Below are 15,725 nucleotides of genomic sequence, written 5' to 3'. Positions count from 1 at the left end.
TTCAAGTTGACAAGGGGTGGTTGTGATTTTGTGAATAGTGTCAATTTCACATCATATAGAATTGCCCAGGAGACAAGTTTCTGGGCATGCCTGCGAGGGGGTTATATATTAGGTTAATAGTCATGGGAAGACCCACCTTAACTATGAGCAGCACTATTCCCTGGGCTGAAGTCCTGAGCTAAATAAAATGAAAAAGCATTCTAAACACAAGTATTCATTACTCTTTGCTTCTTGACTGCAAACGCAATGTGACTAGTTGTCAGAAGCTCCTGATACCATGTACTCCCTGCCATGATGGGCTGTACTCTCAAACTGTGAGCCAAAATAAACCCTTCCTTCCATAACTCTCTTTTATTGTTTGATAATTTCATACATGCAAATAATGTGTTTTGATCAAATCTGTGCCCAAACCCTGCCTTCCAAATCTCCCCCTATCTCCCCCACCACCACTTTGCCCTTCCAGCTTCATATGCTCTCTTTTTTAAACACACTGAATACATTTAGTGCTGCCTTTATGGGCAAGGGTGTGGGACCATGTCCTGGAGCATGGCTAGCCTCTGAGGGCTCATCTCTGAACAAAATGAACTCTTCTACCCAAGTAGCAATCAGTTGCCAATAGCTCCTCAGTCAGGGGTGGGACTTCATGAGCCCTTCCCCCATCCAAGTTAGGATTTGGGATGGCTTGATCTTGTGCAGGTCTTGTGTATGTAGTCACAGCTGCTCTGAGTTTGTGTGTACGACCTCATCACCATGTCTGGCAAATGCTGTTTTGCTGCTGGTATATACTCCTTCTGGGTCTCACAGTCTTTCTGTTCTGCCCCTTTTGTGATGATCCCTGAGCCTTGCGGGGAGGTGGCATGATACAGATGTCTCATTTATAGCTGAACAGTCTACAGTCTTATTCTCTGGCCAATGAGTTATAGGTCTCTGTATTAATAGCCATCCACTGCCCAAAGAAGCTTCTCCCGTGAGAGCTGAGAGATGTATAATTAGTATGGGTATAAAGATAAGAACTTAAAGTACAGATTATTATGTTTGTTTAGCAGATAATAGTATGAGGTGTGTACACACACACACACACACACACACACACACACACACACACCCCTATGGCCTATCACCTAACCAGCCAAAGGTTTTTGGCCCAGTTAATGGCACCAGGCATGAATTAAGTTCAGTCTTGTAGAATAGGCCTGAAATCTAACCAAAAAGTGTTTCTTTACTCTCATAACATCTGTACCACTATTGCGCCAATGGGAATATCTTGCCAAAACCAGCATTATTGTAGTTCACAGCGCTCAGAGATGGATAAGACAATTGATGAATTTTCTTCCATGGTAACATGCATAGAACCATTCAACACTGTGAGAGCTAACCAATAGAGGTAAAGCATCCAAGTCAGTACAGGCTTGATGTCCCCTTGTCCTATTATTTAAGTACAAGGTATCTTCAACAATAGGGTTTTACCATCAAGTTTTAGAAAGTAGTCAAGGGCAATGGCAACAGCCTGTAATGCTTCAGGGATTCTGTGGGAACCCACTGACTCAGAAGATGTGACCAGACCTGGCACTAGGCTTTTTATTTGAGGCACTGTCCACCTTACAGGGTAACTCCAATTAAACACCTTCTTATATATGTACATATATTTAGAAGCTTTTATAATAGCAAGTTTTCATATGGTATTTTCAAGAGTCTTTAGTGTTAATTAGTTATCCTGCTCTGTGGTGATATATTGTGTACCCTATTAAAATTTGCCTGAAGATCAGAGGACAGAACAAGCCACTAGAGTAAATATAGAAGCCGGACAGTGGTGGCACATACTTTTAATCTTAGCACTCGAGAAGCAGAGATCCATCTCTGTGAGTTCAAAGCCACCCTGGACTGCATGAGATTGATTCAGTCTAGGGAAGAAATAGAGCCAGGCAGTGGTGGCACACACCTTTAATCCCAGTACTTGAGAAGCACACACGCCTTTAATGGCTGGGTGAAGAAAGGTATATAAGGTGTGAGGAGACAGGAACTAGAAGCCTTTTTGGCTGAGGAAGCTCATTCGGCTAGAGGCCTATCAGCTGAGACTTTTCAGGCTGAGGAGTCCTAGAGGTAAGACATGGCAGTAGCTTGTTCCTTTGTCTCTCTGATCTTCAGGCAAATTTTATTAGGGTACACAATATGTCACCACGCCACTCCATACACCTTCCTGTTGAAATCTGAGCTGAAGTGGGGACTCAGGATGTTGGAAATTGGAACATCATGGAGCATTCACTGAGGAAAGCTGCAAGCATGTAGTGGAACAGACCTGAGAGAAAGAAAGGTTATATATGTCCTTCTGGTCGTGAGATGCTAGAAAGATGCAAGAGTAATAGGTAGTAGCTCTCCCATCCCCCACCCTATTAAACTCCTTCTGTTCCATTATTTCCTTCTTTCCTATGCATAGCTTCTTCATTTTATACCCACTCCCTTGAAATTTCTCTCCCCAACGTCCCTTACTGGTTTCCTGTTTTCTGTGGGTACTTCAATTTAAACACACATATCTAAAGATTCAAATCTTTCATCTATGTAGGAGAGAGAACATATAGAGAACATATTTCCAGCCCCATTATTTTCTATCTAAAGCCCACTATCAATCCATCCTTTTTGCTTAGTTTAATCATAGAAATAAATATACAGCTTATATAATATATCAGCTATTACTCATGGGATCAAAATATGTAGACACCACGAAGTCATTATGATATTGATGCTCATGTAGTCCTCATACACTGGATTCTACATCTTGATTTGGATCTCAAATGTTCCAAGAACATTATCAATGATTATTTATATCTGCAGAAATGATCCTGTGAGGATTCTATATAATGAAACATTATTCTATATCTCCCACTTCTCAGGAATGTTTAAATATAGACTGAAATTTTCCTCTAATTCTATTTGCTTTAAAATTTGTACAGTCTTTTTGTAAAAGCCCTAAGTGATAAGATCCCATATTTCTTTTTTAATAATTTATTCAACTTTATTTTATATACATTAGTGTGAATGTGTCAGATCCCCTGGAACTAGAGTTACAGACAATTGTGAGCTGCCATGTGGGTGTTGGGAATTGAACTCAGGTCCTCTGGAAGAGCAGTCAGTGCTCTTAACTACTGAATCATCTCTCCAGCCCCAAGACTTTGTATTTTTATCATTTGTGTATCTATCTATGTCTTTGTGTATCTGTTGCCTCTTTCGGAATGTCGAGAATTTGTGTGGTTGATAAAATACAAATGACAACTTATATTTGCATCATATTTCTTTTATCCAAATTACCCACTGAAATGATCTTGTAACCACTTCCTGAATATTTATAAATATTTCTAAACATTTGTTCTGAAAAACTCATTGTCATTCACAAGACTCGTCATCCAATAAGCAATCCCAACATTAGCGATGTTTCACCTTCTTACCTTTGCCCTCTTTTCTTTGCTGTCTCTCTCATTGCCCATAGTTTTCAGAAAGCTTAGGTTATATTCTGGCTTTTACTAACACCAACTCAGAAAAATCTTTTTGTTATCTGTTCTCACCTGGATTTCAGATAATAAACTTCTGAACAAGGTGAAATAAGAGAGTAAAGGAAATGTCTAACCCCAAAACTAGGGCCATGAAACACACCCAAGGCTTCAAGAAACCTGCTGCCCGTGGAATTCTGGAAAGCAGTCAAGACCCAGTGTGTGCCCTGGATCCTGGAGAAGGCACAAACGAGCAGTCTGACTTAACTCTCTCACAACATTCAAAGAAATAGTTTATACAGAAAGGCAGCTTCTGTGTCTAGCAAAGCCATGTCCTCTGCCCCCACCACCCTACTCTCAACTATTAAAAAAATGCAAAAATGCATCCTCAGATACCAGGCTACAGGCCTTGGGGACACCAATCTCTCAGACCAATGAAAGTCTTCCATCCTCTCATTTTCCTCCACTAACTCATTTCTTACAGAGAGCTCCAGAAAATGGGCAAGACATTCCAACAATATTTGAGGAGTTACCCTAAGCTGATTTGTAAGACCAAGCAATTGGGCCATATGGGTAGAGACATAACATTCTAAGCTACCCAAAACATTAGGGAAAATCCAGTTTAGCCAGCCTATCATCTGGTTAAGAGATCATCCCTCAGGAAGGCAGATCCACCCAAAGTCATGCTAAAGAGTTGAGAGGAATAATTATCCCCTTAATGAAATAACTTTTCCTCTATGCAGTAACAGTGGAGCTGCTGTGAGGTTCTGCTGGATCTGCCCTTATTTCTGAATCCTGACTCAGAAAAGCATAACTTTTCCTTTTTCTTTTCTATTTTTTTTCCTGATTCAGACGTAAGTTCTCCCTAACTTTGTGCTTCCTCACTCTTTCCCTGAATATCCCTCCCCAATGCAGCTGATTATCTGCCATGCGGCTGCCCAGTTCACATGCCTAACTCACAAAAGCATGGCTTTCTCTCTTCATTTTTTCCATATCCCTTTTATGGGCAGCTGCCAAGGTTTACATTTTGCCTGACCTGAAATTTTTCTTTTAAACTCTAATAAAATTGTCTTCAAGCTTTTTTTTTTTTTCAGAAAGAAAAAAGGAAGGAAGCAAGGAGGGAAGGAGGGAGGGAAGCAAGGAGGGAGGGAGGGAGGGAAGGAAGGAGGGAGGGAGGGAGGGAGGGAGGGAGGGAGGGAGGGAGGGAGGAAGGGAAGGGGAAAAAAGATTGGTCCATAATGAATAAGAAGTCATGGTATTTCTGGTGTCAGAATTAAAGAATTAAGAACTTGGTTTCAACTCTTGTTTAGGAAAATAGATGTTTTTTGGTGGGGAAAGCAGGAGGCTGTGCCTGATAGGTTCTTAAACAAATAATGACCATGTGGCTTGCGGACATGTTGGCTGGTAACTGATCTCATCAAGATGGAAGCAGCCATATAACTTGATGAAAACAAACATCTTTGCTAATGTTATAAAGAAAGCAAATGCCATGTGACTCCACCACCATCTTGGTTAATGTGACCACATGGCATAAGCAACTGTGGCAGCTCCCTTAAAACTCCCAGTCCTACTGAACCTTCTGCCTGTCTTTGTATCTCTTTTTTATTCAACTAAAGAAGCAAAGGCCTCCAAGATGATTTATCATTTTATTTTCCTTAGACTAAGGAGGCAACAGCAGGCCTCCAAGATGGTTTATTTTATTTTATTTTCCCTGGTCTAAGAAGGCCTCCAAGATACTTTGGATAAGGGTGGATTTTTATTTGTGTGATGATGTTTGTCCAGAAAGTGAAAAAACAACCAATGAGGATAAAACTGTGAACAAAATTTATGGAAAATAGGACTGAGGAACAACACATGTTTGATGATTAAGGTCTATAAATTCCCAAGATTATAAAAATCTATTCAGGCTAACAGAAACTGACTTAAAGATGTATATCTAACCATTTACATCTTTGCTAATTTGGTTTAACTTTAGCCATTTGGAGAACCTGAATCATACAAAAAAAAACCTGTGGTATTTCATAAAAGTGCACTATGAAAGCATCAGAGATAGAAAATATAATACATATACACAGTGAAATTTTTTCAAGCTGTAAAGAAAAATGAAAGCGTGACATTTGTTGGAAAGTTAATGCAATAGAAAATCATTGTGTTAGGCAAAATAAGACAGACTCAGAAAAACAAATAGCACATTTTCTCTCATATGCAAAATATAGACTTTCACTGTGCTTACATACGTACGTGTGTGTGTGTGTGTGTGTGTGTGTGTGTGTGTAGGTCATGAAAGCTGAAATGGGAACATGTCAGAAGAGGAAGCAATCTTAAGGAAGATAGGTGGGTGGGGAAGAAAACGTAAAGGAACTTATGGGACATAGAAGGGAAAATTGTTTATGGGGAAGAATGATACTAGGAAGAAGGGGCAGGAAGGAAGGAAAAGACTTGAGAAGAAAATGAATAAGAAAAAAGTATAATGACAAATATGTATGGAAATTCCATAATAAAAAACATCACTCTGCATGCTAAAAAAAATCCACTAGAATCAAATGGCATAATTTTTAAAAGAAAAAAGACAAAATTGATTACTGTGTTACATTTTGCTTGACCACATTCTCTCTCTTGATCTCACTGTTCTTCTAAGAATTGAATGACACTCTGTGTGGGAAGGCATTTATATAGTGGATATTTTGCTCTGTGCAAATCTGGTGTTTATTAACAAATAATCAAATAAACTAGATAAATTCATTGTTGGCGAGTTGTCCTTAGGTGGCCATATTGTATACACACATCTTAAGACCTTCTCTATCTTAAACTGGAGATTTGCAAGTATTTTCTTAGTAGTGGCTCAAGAGCCAGTGTGCATCTCTACCCTTACTTTATTTTGAGTGATACTTTTGTCTGTTTTATGTTCCTGCATGTTCCCTCAAAAAAAAAAAAATGAAAACTGCTGTTTACTGCTTTTAGCCAAGAGTCTACATGTGGTTAATGAAAAACAGGCTACTGGTGTTTAGAAAATATGGCTTTTTAAGACCTTCATGACCTTAAAATCTTCCACCTGATCTGCATCTCCACAGCCAGCACCAGCTGTGACAACACACTGGGAAATTAAAATCTAATGACTCCATACTTTTCCTCTTCTCCACAACTGTTGCCCTCTTGCTTCCTTCTCAACCCAACAGCCAACCTTCAATGTAGACTCTCTGGACTTTCTCCCCTCAATTATGTGTGTAAAAGCTTGTTCCCAATGTTATCAACAAAGAACATTCATTAGTCTCTTCCAAATCACAATCCCCAGGGCTACTCGAACTTCTTCACTCAATTGATCCCCAGTGCATGTTCCCAGTTCAGCAGATATAGGCTGTACCATTCCGAGCAAAGCATCATCTGGGGCTAAGAGTGGGTTCATAGTCTACCTTCTGAGGTCATCAGCTCCATGTACTCCAGACTAGGAAAATTCAGGACTGCTTTTCTCTAAAGTCCTTCTAATTACTGACCCTGTTTTCAAAAGATAGGATGTGCAGACACTTGGTTTCTGCTTCAGTCTGAATGAGTTGGAGAACAGAGATCATCAGGTCCCTACTATACTGAGAAGAGATTGGAAGGCAGACGGCTACTTCTTATGAAGAGGAGCCTTAGAAGGTCACAGGTTTCTGTAACATGGACAGAGTGATGGCAGCAAATGGAGAAGATGCAATACAACTTACATCATTTTCTAATTATGTAGCTTGTAAGTTTTATCTACCTTTAGATAAAATTCCTACCGTAATCTTTTAGATAGTCAGATAAGAAAATGTGTTTCATATTCATACCTTCAGTGACATTGCTTTTCAAACAGATGCAGGTGTGAATGCTCAGACTTTTCCTCAAGATTCCAGGTTGGTAACTAAAAGAGCAAGAGTATTCACTGTGTATGTTTTTATTTATTGTGTGTGCATGTGTGGATGTTTTCCCTGTAGGCATGCCTGTGTACCACTCATGTGCCTGGTGGTTCTGGAGGAAAGGGCATCAGATACCCTGGAAGTGGAGGTACAGATGGCTGTGAGCATCTGTGTGGGTGCTGGGAATTGAACTCAGGACCTCTGGAAGAGCAGCCAGTGCTTTTAACCTCTGAGCCATCTCTCCAACCCCACGTGTAACTTTTCTTGACCCTTTATTTCAACTATGGATTGCAATCCACTCAGAGGCCATGATATCAGTTTAGTGGGTTGCAAGCAACATTTGGGGAAAAAAAGTAAAGTACAATAAAATAAAGTTGAAAATATATAACATGTACAGTAAAAGTGTCCTGTAAAACCTTAAGTTTTATTTGCATTTATATACAGAATGTAAAAATAATCCTGTTCAAATATGCTTGAAAGCTGCTACCTTTTGGATATTTATAAAAACTGTAACTAGGAAATGTCCTAAATAAAGCAATAAGAACATTCCCAGATAATGTGATTCTTAATCACATGAGCTCACAAATAAGGAGTCCTGAAATGCACATGAAGTGTCACATATAGATTCTCTTTAAAGACCTTGTATCAGTTCATACTGGTGACACACACTGTACTTGAAATGTGGAGGCAGAGCAACCAGAAGTTCAAGGCCATTTTTGGCTATACATGTTGTCATCCTGGGCTACATGAGACCTTGCCTCAATAAAAGAAAAGAGAGAGAGAAACTTAGGTCATGGCTTCATTTGATTTCCTGTAAAACTCCACGCATTTACATATACAAAATGTTTTATATGTGATCTAATGTATTATCAGAGAAAGCAAATCTAATCTAGAAATTAATGAATTCCTGCTTTTAAATGCCTGCTTTAAAAAATTCTTAAGTTCCTAAAATTCCTCCAAATGTTAATAGACTCTCCTCATCCTTGCAGGAAAGTAAAACTCTAGATCTAAAGATTGTAAATGCATTTGAATGATGTATACAGTCTCGTGTTCTAAAACTAATAATTTATTCACCCCCAGCAGGCACGTGGGACCTTTCAAATCACAGAGTGGCATATTGCCAATGTGCTGATCTGACTGTCTACCCAGTGTGACTACTAATGGGCAGACACATTCAAAGAAGATTTGGGGTATTTTGAGTAGAATGAAAACATGAAGGAAATTAAGGGAGTTAAATAGAGGAAACATGAGAGGTTACTGTAAACAATGAAGGATTACATGAAAATGATAAACAGAAAAGAGGAGTCTGGACTAGAACCTGTCAATCAAAAAAGGAAGATAGGCAATGGTACTGGGTCAACCACACTCGAGGGCAGCGCCCACATTTAGGAGTAGATGGACAACACAAATGGAACTCCATGCTCCGTGTGTGTGTGTGTGTGTGTGTGTGTGTGTGTGTGTGTGTGTGTGTGTGTGTTTGGGGGACATTGGGATTTCTTTGAAGAGAAAGAAAGAACATGAAGTTGGGGTGGTAATGAAGTAGGAGAAGATCTAAGAAGGGTTAGAAGGGTTGGGGTAGGGTACAGACTATGATCAAAATATATTGTATGAAATTCTCAAAAAATAAATGGAAACATTTTAAAAGAAAGTAATCCTGGGGATAATAAATTTGTGTCTCTTCTGAAAGGATGCAGCAGCCTGAGGCATCCGCTAATCAACTGATAATATACAGCCATTTCCTGCCGGAAGGAAGAAGGGGGTTATAAGGGTCTGGAGGGTCAGAGAATTACAAGACTTACAAGGCCCCACTCTGGGCTTGTTAATCAGGAAACAATTGCTGGAGGAGAGACGACCCCAGCAGAGATGTCTATAAGCTGCTGGGGCATCTCCAGAGATAAAGCTTGAACGAGCCGTTACCCGTGTCCAGATGGGCTTTTCTGTGATGTGGCTGCCTCTGAGTCATCAATGCTCCCATAAGGAATACATTAGTTCTCCAAGCTAGACTTGAGTGGAGCCATTTCTTTGGTCTGTTATGAATATTCCCTCTGGGATGAATAGATGTTTGGTCACATCTCCTCAAGAAAAGTCACCCCACAACTGATCACACAGACTTATTGGCCATTGTTTGCAAGGCAGATATTTATTTTATGCAGGCTCTGAAGAGAGAGATCTACATGAGGAAATACAAGAAATTTCCTACATAGGATAGAAATGGGAGTAGGGAGGACTCCACACCAAGCAAGCCACTGGTCTGGAAAAGCTCATGGTCCACTTCATTTGGTTTTCTGCAGGTTCCTCCTGGCCACATCAGAACACCTATGACTTTCTCGCCCTGATTACTCTTTTTCTCCATGACATTCAAGTTGTTTTCAACAATGAAAAATAAAACAACATTGACTGAATTCATCCTTCTAGGTCTCACAGATGTCCCTGGACTTCAGGTGGCAGTTTTCACTTTTCTTCTCCTTGCCTACTTATTCAGCATCATTGGAAACCTGGCTATCCTCATTCTCACCTTACTGGACTCCCAACTTCACACTCCCATGTATTTCTTTCTCCGGAACTTCTCCTTCTTAGAAATTTCTTTCACAAACATCTTCATTCCCAGGGTCCTGTTCAGCATTACGACAGGGAACAAAAGTATCAGCTTTGCTGGCTGCTTCACTCAGTACTTCTTTGCCATCTTCCTTGGAGCCACAGAGTTTTATCTTCTGGCTGCTATGTCGTACGATCGCTATGTGGCTATATGCAAACCCCTGCATTACATGACAATCATGAGCAGCAGACTCTGCACCCAGCTAGTTCTCTGCTCTTGGCTGGCTGGGTTAATGGTCATTATCCCTCCAATCACATTGATGAGTCAGCAGGACTTCTGTGCCTCCAACAGGTTAAATCATTATTTCTGTGACTTTGAGCCTCTCCGAGAACTCTCCTGTTCTGATACCAGCCTCGTAGGGAAGGTTGTCTTTCTTGTGGCATCTATGACGCTGGTGGTGACTCTGGTGCTGGTAACTCTCTCCTACACATTCATCATCAGAACAATTTTAAAGCTCCCTTCTTCCCAGCAAAGGGCAAAGGCCTTTTCTACTTGTTCTTCCCACATGATTGTCATCTCCCTCTCTTACGGAAGCTGCTTTTTCATTTATGTTAAGCCTTCAACGAAGGAAGGGGGCACATTCAATAAAGGAGTAGCCCTGCTCATCACTTCAGTTGCCCCTTTACTGAACCCCTTCATTTATACCCTAAGGAACCAGCAGGTGAAGCAAGCATTCAAAGATACAGTCAAAAAGCTTGTGAATCTCTAACAGATTTAAGAATTGAACTCTTAATGTGTACCAAGCTCTCTCACACTTACTAGGCACCCAATTAAGAGATCAAGTCCAGGTTGGGCAGTGGTGGCGCACGCCTTTAATCCCAGCATGAGGGAGACAGAGGCAGGCGGATCTCTGTGAGTTCGAGGCCAGCCTGAGCTACAGAGTGAGTTCCAGGACAGGCTCCAAAGCTACACAGAGAAACCCTGTCTCAAAAAAAAAAAAAAACAAAAGAGAGAGAGAGAGAGAGAGAGAGAGAGAGAGAGAGAGAGAGAGAGAGAGAGATCAAATCCACTTCTGTGAAAAGACAAAAAAAAATTCATCCTGTTAGGTGTTACTATAAAGATCTAAATAAGATTTTAAAACTGAAAAGCAATTGAGTTACTCAACTGAGCTACTCAGTCTAAGTTAGAACCAATAAATGTCATTATGAGGGATGACATTTAAACTGAGTCCTAACAAGTAGGAATAAGACAAGAACAAAATAGAAAGAGAAATTAAGAGCAAAGGAATGTTGTGGATAGGCACACAAAATTTCAATCCAAGAAACTGAAAAAAAAAACTCATTGATTTCACTTAAAGCAAATTCAATTTAAAAAATGAGAATTACAATTTTAGTTTTGAAATAAATAATTAAAACCTCATTTAAAATAAATTAAATGTCTATAGTGTTCAGGCATCTGAGCTTGGATCAGATCTATGAATTTAGCAATTACTATCATATAGCATCTACATTGTGGATAATTGAATGTGTAGAAAAAAGGAGATTGCAAAGAAAAACACTCTTTGGTAGAAAATCTCAAACATTAAATGCTAAGGATCCTTCCAAATTTAAAGAGTGGAAGAAGCAAAGGGAATAATTAGAAAAGAGTAGATGGGTGTGGTGGTGCATGCCTTTATTCTCAGGAAGCACAGGCAGATTGATCTAAGTTCAAAGCCAGCCTAGCCTACACAGTGAGTTCCAGACAAGCCAAAGCAACAAAGTGAGACTCTGTCTCAATAAATAAATAAATAAATAAATAAATAAATAAATAAATAAATAAATAAATAAATACAAAGACTAACATGTAGAAATTATTGGGAAGATATCTCAAGAAACATAGTTCGTGCTGTGCAGTGGTGATGCAAACCTTTAATCCCAGCACTTGGGAGGCAGAGACAGGAGGATCTCTGAGTTTAAGACCAATCTGGGCTATAGAGCGAGTTCCAAGACAGCCAGGGCTGCACAGAGCAACCCTGTCTTGTGGAGGGAAAAAAAGATAAAAAAAAAAAAGAAAGAAAGAAAGAAAGAAAGAAAGAAACCTAGGTTGCTGGCAATGTGAAATGTTACAGAGAGTAAGTAACATGAAAAAGTACGGGAATCAACAGTCATGATTTTATTGTTGATCTTAGCCGTCTTCAAATGTGGAAATTGGAAGTAGAGTAAAAAGTCAGACTGCAATGTGTTACTGATGAGTGGGAACTACAAAGAGAAGGATTAAACGGACCTTCAAAATAGACGGATAAAACAAGCAACAACCAGTTTATGCCTCCCACCATCCCTTTGCCTTCTCATTCTCAACACATCATAATTATGGCTGTACACTTAGGGTATGTATCACCCCTGATCTGTAAGGCTCAGGAATGCGAGAATAATCTGGTTTTTTTTTTTTTTTAATCACAATTCCATCCCCAATGCCAAGCAATGATAGAGATCTAATGAAAAGCTGTTGAGGTCATAAACAATGTATTATCAGATGGACTGATAAATGAACAAATGAATTATGGAACTCAAAAAATAGAATTTAAGTAAAGAGCTTGATCGTTTAAGGATTTATATTCTGGCAATAATGAATTAGCAAGGAGTGCTTCATATGGACTTCTTAGGTCTGCCTGGAAATCCATCCTGTTTTACAAGTGGAGATAGTGATGCTCAGACGGTAAAATAGGCTGTGCATGATCACACAGAGTCCAAAGCCAACTCCTCTTGGTGCCAAAGCCTATCCAGCTATTCCAACTGGTTTAACCATCATTCCTCTCAACGTTTCTAAGTGTTGTATTGCTGGCTTTTGGTCTATCTCCCTCTTCTCTGTGTGCTCAGAAAATTTGGTCAGAAAGAAAACTTTACAGTATGTGGTGGTTTGAAAGAAAATGCCCCCCTTAGTCCCATGGGGAGTGCACTATTAGGAGGTGTGGCCTTGTTGGAGGAAATGGTCACTGGAGGCTGCCTTTGAAGTCTCAGATACTCAAGCCAGGCCCAGTGTGGCATTCTCTTTCTGGTGCCTGCAGATCTAGATGTAGAGCTCCCAGCTCCTTCTCCAGCACCATGTCTGCTTGCACACTGCCATGATGATAATGGACTAAACCTCTGAACTGTAAACCAGCCCCAGTGAAATGTTTTCTTTTATAAGAGTTGCCATGGTCATGGTCTCTTCACAGCAATAAAATCTTAACTAAGACACAGTGTAAAACTTCTTAGAAAACTGGAAGTAAAGTCTGTATTACTTCACCCTTTGGTTCTTGATGCCTCTCAAGATGTTTCTTTCATGGTGGCCTATTCCTGCAGTCCTAGAACTCAGGAAGTAGTTGCAGAAAGATTACAAGTCCCAGGCCAGCATGAGCTACATAGTGGGTAACGGTGGTTCCTTATTTTATTTTCTTTGCTAAAACATTCAAGAATAAAGGGTGTATGCATTAAATATCCAGTAGGAAGGGTTGGTATCAATTGTGACTGACTCAGTCGAAATATTTATTGAATTTAACTATTAGTGAAAAAGTCTACGCAAAATAAAGATGAAAAGAAATTCTAGAACTTTTCATACGTTCACATAACATTATTCTTCCCATATAGACATTTGTTGCAATGAGGTTTTCTGACCTCCCATCTGTGAAGTCCCTGGTGTCATGGACCTAATTCCTTACCAAATACACATGTAGTCACTATGTAATATCACCAGAAACCAAATGGACCAAAACTGTGCCCATCTGGTGAATACTACTGACATTTAACACAATAATGTCACTGATCCATATCTGAAAACTGTCCCAATGTTTTAGAAAAGAGCCTTGTTATAGAACCCATGCCCTTGGGTGTGTCTTCTTTCTTCCCAGTCACCTCTCCTTTTTATTGACCCTTGGGTTTAAAATCTATGTTTAAGTACCTGTAAGCAAAGCCCAACTCTGCTTCATACTGGATAGACCCGAAATCCTTTTCTGCATCAAAGATGAGGATCCAGTTTTACCTGAATCAAGGTCCCCAAAATACTAAGGGACCCCCTCAGGCTTCTGCAGATGACAGTGTGGAGCTGTACCACAGCCACTGAACATAGGGTCAGGAATTGACTTATTCTTAATATGACTTTTGTTTCTCAGACCAGTATTATCATCCAACCAAAAAAACTGAATGCCATATTTACCATTCTGTTAACTTCATGATACTTTTTAGATTTACTTATTTGATTTTATGAGTGTTTTATTGCCTGTATGTGAGTGCACCACATGAGTGTCTGGTGCCCATAGAAGCCAGAACTCTTTGTTTTTAAAGCTATATTTTAAAATTAACTTAATAACTAGTGGTTTTTCAATTGGCATGTTTATCTTTTCAAAGAATCAGCTCTTCATTTAATTAATTCTTTGGGCCAGTTTCTTTCTCTTTTTTTCTGCCTTTCTGTCTTTCTTTTTCATTTCTGTTTCATTAATTTCTGCCCTGACATTTTTATTATTTCTTCCCATCTACTGTTTTGGAGTTCAGTTTGTTCTTGTTTTCCAAAACCATAGCATGTATCATTTATTTGCTTGAAATCACTTGAATTTTTTTAGTACTTACTACTGTAACCTTTCCTCTTAGGACTGACTCCCTTCATTGTGTTCCATCATGTCTTCATTGTGTGTTCTTTTTTCTCCATGAGTTTGTGCACTTTCTATTGCTATTAATATCCCCCTTTATTTCACTGTGGTCAGATAGAATATAGGGTGGAACTTTAAGTATTTCATATTTGTTGAGACTTACTTTGTATACTAGTATTTGAGCAAATTTTGAGAAAGTCCCATGGGTTGCTTATTTGTATTCTATAGTGAGTAGAATGTTCTATAGACACCTGTTAGATACATTTAAATTATAAGGGCAGTTCTACTAGATGTGCCTCCCCATGGGAGGCCTTGTCTTCTTGTGGGGAGGGAAGTGGAGGGGAGGCTGCAGGGAGGCTGGGGGGCAGGAGGAGGAAAGAGGGGGATCTTTGGTGTGTAAAATGAATGAAAAAAGTTCTTAATAAAAAATTACAAGGGCATTTAAGCCCAATGCTTCTGTATTTTGTCCAGACGACCTGTCTATTGGTGAAAATAGGGTATTGAAGTCATCCACAATCACTGTGTTATGGTTAATTTCTGACTTAACATCTAGTAGTAGCTATAGCATGAAAAATGGGTGTGCCTGCATTTGGGGTATATATATTTAAATTGAAATAGCCTCTTGGTATATTGTTCCATTAATGAGTATAAAGTGACCTTCCTTGTCTTCTGACTATTTTTGGCTTGAAGTCTACTTTTCAGGTGTTAGGATATCTACTAATGCTTGATTTTTAGTTCCATTTGCTTGGATATCATTTTCCACCCTTATACCCTGTGATGGTAGGTAACTTGACCACACACAATTTTCCAACCCAAAGTCCATATGTAACTCTAAATTCCTGAGAAAGATATCAAAATTCATAAAGTTTGTCTCCAGGCTATGCCTAGCACATGTTCCTCTGGTCTAGTTCCTTATTCTCTGGTTTTCTCAAAATGAAGTGTGACCTTAGAGGAGCTGACCCATGATGTTTACTATAAAACATCTCAAAATGAAGTGTGAGCTTAGAGGAGCTGACCCATGATGTCTACTGTAAAACAATCTCTTTCTAGCCACCTGGGTCAAGAATTACCAACAAATAAATGTTCCCCCAAAGCTCTATAGTAGATTACACAAGCCCTTCTTCCTTATCATACTGTTCTTGTTTTTTTATTCCCTGTTGTCTTTTTCTTGATTCCTACTGTCATAGTGTAAGACATGTTGTTGCCCTCCAGTCATCTCTCAGAATTACGTC

At 39.4% G+C, this 15,725-nt stretch overlaps 1 protein-coding gene across 1 annotated transcript; it reads left to right on the top strand.

Moving 5' to 3' along the window:
- The first annotated feature begins 9,732 nt into the window (after window positions 1–9,732).
- LOC128120088 (olfactory receptor 2AP1) lies at window positions 9,733–10,662 on the top strand. Its single transcript, XM_052753842.1, has one exon. It carries the CDS (start codon window positions 9,733–9,735, stop codon window positions 10,660–10,662), a length of 930 nt encoding a protein of 309 aa, XP_052609802.1.
- The last annotated feature ends 5,063 nt before the right edge of the window (window positions 10,663–15,725 follow it).

The sequence above is a fragment of the Peromyscus californicus genome, unplaced genomic scaffold, assembly GCF_007827085.1.
Source record: "Peromyscus californicus insignis strain IS unplaced genomic scaffold, ASM782708v3 Scaffold_24__1_contigs__length_46423439, whole genome shotgun sequence".
NCBI classification, from domain to species: Eukaryota; Metazoa; Chordata; class Mammalia; order Rodentia; family Cricetidae; genus Peromyscus; species Peromyscus californicus.
Note: the sequence above shows the minus strand (reverse complement) of the source record. Positions and strands in the feature narration are given on the sequence as shown.

Excerpts from the sequence above, each read along its gene's own strand:
- LOC128120088 (XM_052753842.1), top strand. The coding sequence starts at position 9,733 with ATGAAAAATAAAACAACATTGACTGAATTCATCCTTCTAGGTCTCACA.